This window comes from Carcharhinus amblyrhynchos, chromosome 12 (assembly GCF_965287045.1).
Source record: "Carcharhinus amblyrhynchos chromosome 12, sCarAmb.v2.hapA, whole genome shotgun sequence".
Classification (NCBI taxonomy): domain Eukaryota; kingdom Metazoa; phylum Chordata; class Chondrichthyes; order Carcharhiniformes; family Carcharhinidae; genus Carcharhinus; species Carcharhinus amblyrhynchos.
This window is the reverse complement of record NC_137335.1, coordinates 16,828,680-16,835,700: the sequence shown is the minus strand read 5'-3', so window position 1 is coordinate 16,835,700 and position 7,021 is coordinate 16,828,680. Positions and strand designations below refer to the sequence as shown.

At 49.3% G+C, this 7,021-nt stretch overlaps 1 protein-coding gene across 1 annotated transcript in view; it reads left to right on the top strand.

Moving 5' to 3' along the window:
- The first annotated feature begins 3,400 nt into the window (after positions 1 to 3,400).
- The window catches only part of adgb (androglobin), a 267,020-nt gene continuing 263,399 nt past the window's right edge, over positions 3,401 to 7,021 (top strand). The window contains exon 1 of the mRNA XM_080200127.1: positions 3,401 to 3,480. Coding sequence (XP_080056253.1) covers positions 3,401 to 3,480 — 80 coding nt within the window. The remainder of the gene's footprint in view (positions 3,481 to 7,021) is intronic.

Below are 7,021 nucleotides of genomic sequence, written 5' to 3'. Positions count from 1 at the left end.
CACATCAAACATGCCCTTCATTTTGAGCAGTCAGTCACCCATGGTTACATCGCTGAGAGCCTGGACTCCATGACTAGTGGCATTGCTGATCCATAGCTCCTGTCCTGAAGTTACACTTTACACACTGAGGCAGGGGGATCAATGTGACTGCGCCCGTCATCCTCCTGTTGTCCTCATTGGAGCTAATCACCACCCATGTCAGAGTCCCCCCACACTGCCCATGCAGTCTGGTGTTTCACTGGACCCCCCCATCCTGGAACGTCACAGTCACTTCCTGTGCTGATCCTTTGAATTTACCCATTCCCAGCTACTTCCAGGTGCCACTCTGGACAGGCAATCCCTCCGAGGATACATCGCTTAGACAACAGCAAGGATTACCTGAGGAGCGCTAATTACATAGCAGGCACCAGATTCTTTGAAGACCTAGAGATTCACAACAAAGAAAGCCCAGTAAGCCCTGTGAGCAGCAAACCAACGCCCATCTCCACCCCCAGTGCCGAGATTTAAGTCTTGTTTCCCAACTCTCACCGGATTTTGCGCCATCACTGTTTGCGCTGACAGTTAACGCAGACTCAAAATTCCACTCATAGTCTAAAACCACTTCCCTTCTGAATCATTGTTCCTGGATCATCTGATTTAAATTTAGAATATCGTCAATCTGTATGAAATGAACATGTGAGTGTTTTATGAGGTAATTTGGCAAATTTACTAAAAAAATGCATACCTGTGGGTTTTTGCATTGGTCAGGAGTGGATGAAGGCAGGGGCAGGTCTTGATAGTCCACAAGTGGCTAACAGAGTCAACGCCCAATCCTTTTGCTTTTCATTTAGCGTCAAAGGTGCTAGGCCGTGTCAGAATGTGACCAGATTGCTGCAAAGTCCAAGCTTTTAAACCTCTGCTGTGTCAAGCTGGATCCCAAATTTTTTTGATCCTTGGGCTCCACCCATTTCAACTTACTCCTTTTCAAGGTCACAGGACCCTTTGTAGTTCTCACAGAATACACCCACCTGTCCCCTAAACACATGCTCCAGTGTTTGGATCCCCTGTGCTCCCAGACTGTCAACAATTCTCCTCCCTGCCTCACAGCACCTGAGACCCGAGTTCAATTCCAGCCTTGGATGACTCTCCATGTGGAGTCTGCACATTCCCCCCGTGTCTGCGTAGGTTCCCTCCTGGTGCTCCGGTTTCCTCCCACAGTCCAAAGACGTGCAGGTTAGATGGGTTGGCCATGCTAAATTGCCGCTGAGTGTCAGGGGGATTAGCTGGTGTAAATATGTGGGGTTGCAGGGTTGTGGGGTTGTTGTTGGTGCAGGCTTGATGGGTTGAATGGCCTCCTTCTGCACTGCAGAGATTCCATGACAGTTCTACTTTATGACAGTTCTATAATCATATTCTGACACTCCTGTTCCAATAATCCCCAAACCCACCCCAGTTTTCAAACTTATACTGCTGTACTTCCAAACCCTTTGAAAGTACTGCTGGACTATGAGGCTTTGTCCTATTAATGCCAAACTCCAAGCCTGTCTTCCAACCCTTCTGGATTTCCCCCAAGACAATCAGTGTCCATAGCAATAAACTTGGTACAACATCCTTGGTGTTATGTGAGCACTCCCATGGTCATTTGTTGGTATAATATATACACCTGCCAGTTTATGAGCTGTATTATATATCACATAATGGCTTAAGCAACAGATATTCTTTCAATTTTACTTTGAACAAAACCACCATTTCCTGTAAAACCCATAACATTTTCTTTCCACCACATTCTCTCTCACTCCCAGTATCACTCTGATGTATTCCTTCCTACCTGGTCAATTCCTCTATCTTTTTCATACTCTCAAACCATTCCCACTTGCTCTTGCCAAGGGCAACTCAATCTCTACCTGCTTCTCTCCTCTCCTCCCTCTCAGATGCACACACCTGAGATGATATAAATGTGAGAAATGTGAGACAAATGTGCTACCAGCGGCACGGTAGCACAGTGGTTAGCACTGTTGCTTCACAGCTCCAGGTACCTGGGTTTGATTCCCAGCTCGGGTCGCTGTCTGTGTGGAGTTTGCACGTTCTCCTCGTGTTTGTGTGGGTTTCCTCCGCGTGCTCTGGTTTCCTCCCACAGTCCAAAGATGTGCGGGTTAGGTTGATTGGCCATGCTAAAAAAATTGCCCCTTAGTGTCCTGGGATGCATAGGTTAGAGGGATTGGTGGGTCAATGTATAGGGATGTGGGGGTGGGATTGTGGTCGGTGCAGACTCGAAGGGCCTCTTTCTGCACTGTAGGGTTCTATGATCAAGGGGGGCACTTAGGGGAATTAAAAATATTTAGGAGGTACAGCAAGTCCTTCCTGTTAGTAACCTGCCTGATGTCATTTGCTAAAATGTTGTTTACACTTTAGGGCCTGTTTTTTTCAATTGATGTTGCCATATTCAATTATAGGGCATCCACACTCTGCCCACCACCCTTCCCGCCCCATCCCCTTCCTGAGTTCTGGGCCAGCCCCTGTTCTGAGAGAGACCGAGGTCTGAGATCCCTGGAACAGGAACACAGAGCACAGATGGGGAATTGCTGACCACTGAACTGTGAATAAACCAGGGCAGGAGGTTGGGGTTGGTGGTATTGTGTTGGGGGGGGGGCGGGCAGGGAGTGCCCCAATCCCCTAGCAGTCAGCTCTGAGGAAGGTTCATCTAGACTGGAAACGTTGGCTCTGTTCTCTCCCCACAGATGCTGCTAAGATTTTCCAGCATTTTCTGTTTTTGTTTCAGATTCCAGCATCCACAGCATTTTGCTTTTATCCCTGGAAACTTTTGTGGCCCCTCTGCTTTCTTCCCTGAACCCTACCCCCCAAACCCCCTCAATTCTTCTATTATGTTAAGTGATTTATTTTGTAGGTTATTCCAGTTAGGAATGCACAGTGCTGTGTGTGCACAGCACAGTTGTTCAATCCATACATTGTTTTCTTGACAAAAAAATGTCTGAAGGTAGCCAAGTCCAACCTAAACATTGATCCCTTTGAACTCATGATTCTCATGAAAGTTGTTTCACTTAAAGTTGTGATTTTCAGGGATGCAAACAATAGCTCAAAGTAAAGACTCACTGTGCAGAGGAGGTGAGGAGCTGGGATGAAGTGGGGAGTGTGTTTGTAGAAATGGGAGCCAAGTTGGTTACATTTTGGGCTGCAGTGTGGGCAGAACGTCCTACATCAGCCCTAATACCTGACCAGCATCTTCCCATAGTCACCAACAGCAGCAGACGAGAGTCCCTCTGTGACAGATCTGTCTCTCTCAGTGCCTGTGGGCCACCCTGCCAAGGGGGCAGTGCCAGGGCGGGCCGGCGCTAGGACCCAGCGTTACCCCGGTGCTCGCGTCCCGTTGCCGGGGTAACGGCGGGGCTGCCGCTCGGGGAAGATGGCGAAAGCGGGCAAGAAGCGGGTGGACTCGACTCTGAAAGCCAGCCCGTCCCCCGTACAACAGGTCACCGTCAAAGAGTGAGTGCCTGGGATCGCGATCTCCCAAACCCGCTAACACCCTCATCCCAACTATCCTCACCCCTACCTCACCCTCACCCCTCAACCCGACCTCACCCCAACCTGACCTCACCCCTCACCCTCAACCCGTCCTCAACCCTCACCCTCAACCTGACCTCAACCCGTCCTCAACCCTCACCCTCAACCTGACCTCACCCCTACCCGACCTCACCCCTCACCCTCAACCTGACCTCACCCTCAACCTGTCCTCACCCCTCACCCTCAACCCATCCTCAACCCTCACCCCTAACCCGACCTCAACCCTACCTCACCCCTACCCGACCTCACCCCTCACCCTCAACCCGACCTCACCCCAACCTGACCTCACCCCTCACCCTCAACCCGTCCTCAACCCTCACCCTCAACCTGACCTCAACCCGTCCTCAACCCTCACCCCTAACCCGACCTCAACCCTACCTCACCCCTACCCGACCTCACCCCTCACCCTCAACCCGACCTCACCCCAACCTGACCTCACCCTCAACCTGTCCTCACCCCTCACCCTCAACCCATCCTCAACCCTCACCCCTAACCCGACCTCACTCAACTCCATACCTCACCCCTCAGCTTCAACCCCAGACCTAACCCCTCACCCTCATCCCCAGACCTAACCCCTCACCCCTCACATTCAACCCCAGACCTACCTCCAACCCCTCAGCTTCAACCCCAGGCCTCACCCCTCAGCTTCAACCCCAGGCCTACCTCCAACCCCTCACCTTCAACCCGACGTGACCCCTCAGCTTCAGCCTCAGATCTACTTCCAACCCCTCAGCTTCAACCCCAGACATCACCCCTTATCTTCATCCCCAGACCTCACCCCTCACCCTCAACCTGACCTCACCCCTCAGCTTCAACTCCAGACCAAACACCTCACCCCTCACCCTCAACCCCAGACCTAATCCCTCGTCTTCAACCCCAGACTTAACTCCTCAGCTTCAACCCCAGACCTAACCCCTAACCTTCAACCCCAGACCTAACCCTTCACTCATCACCTTGAATCCCAGATCTAACCTCTAACCCCTCATCTTCAACCCCAGACCTAACCTCTCACCTTCAACCCCAGACCTAACCCCCCACCTAACCTCTAACTTCAACCCCAGACCTAACCCTTCACCCATCGCCTTGAACCCCAGATTTATCCTCTAATCCCTCACGTTTAATCCCAGATCTAACCCCTAACCCCTCACTTTCAACCCTAGACCTAACCCCTCAACCATCACCTTCAACCCGATTCCTAACCCTCAACCTCCTCACCCCTAACCTTCAACCCCATTCCTAACCCTCAACCTTCTCACCCAAATCCCTCACCTTTAATCCCAGTCCTAACCGCCAATCCCAGTCCTAACCCCTAACCCCTCACCCTCAACATGCCTAACCCCTTAACCCCTGATCCCTTTCACCCCAAACCTCCACACCTCCTCTTCACTTCCCACCCCCAACCTCTAACCTCCTCAGCTCAATCCCCTGCACATTCAATCTCCCCACCTGCAATCCATCCCTCACCCGAACCTTCAGCCACTTTCGTTCCAACTATTAGTCCTTTCATCCCCTCCTCATCTCTATTCTTTAACTCCCCTCATCCCAAACTTCCTCACCCCAACCTTACCCCGAACTTCAATGTCCTTAACCTGCACCTTAAACCACTCTCACTCCAACCATTACCCCTTCACCCCCTCCTCACCTCTATCCATCAAATCCCCTCACCCCAAAGTGAACATTCTTCAACCCTAACCCCCCTCACCCTGATCTTCAATACCCTTCATCCAAACCTGCAACCAGTCTCACTCCAACCATTACCCCTCACCTCCTTCTCACCTCCTTCTCACCTCTATCCTTCAAATCTCCTCACCCCAAATCTTTACCCCACCCTATCCCTAAACTCTGACCCCCTCACATTGACCTGCAACCTTGTCGCCTACAGCCCCTCACCTCTAACCTTCAGCCACACACCAAACTGCTCATCCCTAAATTTCAACCCCTTACCCCAAAATTTCAACATCCTTCTTACCCTCTCCCCTCCATATTCCTCCCCCACTTTCTTCTGTTAGGAACTAGATCAGAAATTCAAAGGTACATTATAAAGTTAGCTTAGACTCCAATGTTTTTTTGATTTTGCCATTGTAGCAAACATAAGGTGTTTCTCTCCAGGTATGATTGGACTGATCCACTAGGAGGTTTTTTTAATCAAAACAAAGTTTATTTAAGAACACATTTAGCATTTAACAAAAATAATTAGCGTAACTTTTACCAATCAAAATAATTAAACATAAAAAAAATTCTTAACAGCTAGCAATCTCTATAGTTCCAATTTAAGCAATATCCCCATAGGCATACATCCTTTTTCAGAATCAATTAGCACCAAAACAGATATGTTCACTAGGATGCTAGATATCCAGCCTTTTAGCCCCTTTGAACAGATGCAGAAATGTGCCTGTCTTCTGACTCCCACATAAGAGTTTCATAAGAAAGATCTAACTTAAAACAGCAAAAACCTGTTTTCTGGCAGGTCTCAGATTTCAGAGAGACACAGAGATATTTCTGCTCTTTATAGCTCCCAAGCAACAACTAAGTAGGTTTCTCTGTATAAACCTAGTCCCACCCAGTTGTATGACCATACTTGTCAATCAACCTAATCAAGCCCTACTCTGCAAAACCCCGGGGGAAATTGTTGTAATAGTCTAGATTAAAACAACATTTTAGCAATTCAGATCAATTATGCTGCTGCAGTAACAACTGGGACTGCCGTGTACAAACAAATTGGCACCAATATATAGACTTGGCTAATCCTGCACAGGACTCGAAGGGCTAGTTAGCCTACTCCTGCTCCTATTTCCTATGTTCTTATGTTCTTATACACGATACAAATACATTTTGTAAAGGCACACTATCACCACACCCCTCATTTTCTCTTTCCCCTCCCCCTATTTTCCCGCTCACCGTCACCTTTTTCTCCGTTTCCTCCCTCCTGCCCCCCCCTTCCCTTACCCCACTCACCTTCTCTCTCCCTTCCCCCACCATCTCCTCCTTTTTCCCCTTACCATCTCCCCCTTCCCATTCTTCCCCCTCCCTCTCCCCATTCCCCTCTCTCTCCCTCCATCCTGTTTGTCCCTTCTGCCTCTATTTGCCCCCTCCACTCTTCTTTGTCATTCACTTTGCCCTCCCTCTTTGCCCCATATATCTCAGAAGCAATGTGTAGCTGTTTGCAAATGTAAAGCCTTGCAAATGCCAAGGTGGGCTGAGTAAAGAGCCCACCTCAATGATTTATAAACTGTTAGGCCCCGAAACCCTCAACTTTCATACCCCTGGTTCCCACCCCTCTTAGATCTCACCATGCCAATGTAAATCCATCTCTTAACATTCATGCTCCCTCTGTGCTCTCTCATGCCCCTCATACCCCCATGTCATTCCTAGTGTCCATCATGGACAAACTTGAGCAACGTGCAGATGAAGAAAAAGTTAAACTTCTAACAATCTAATACAGCTCTCATTCTGACATACTTGG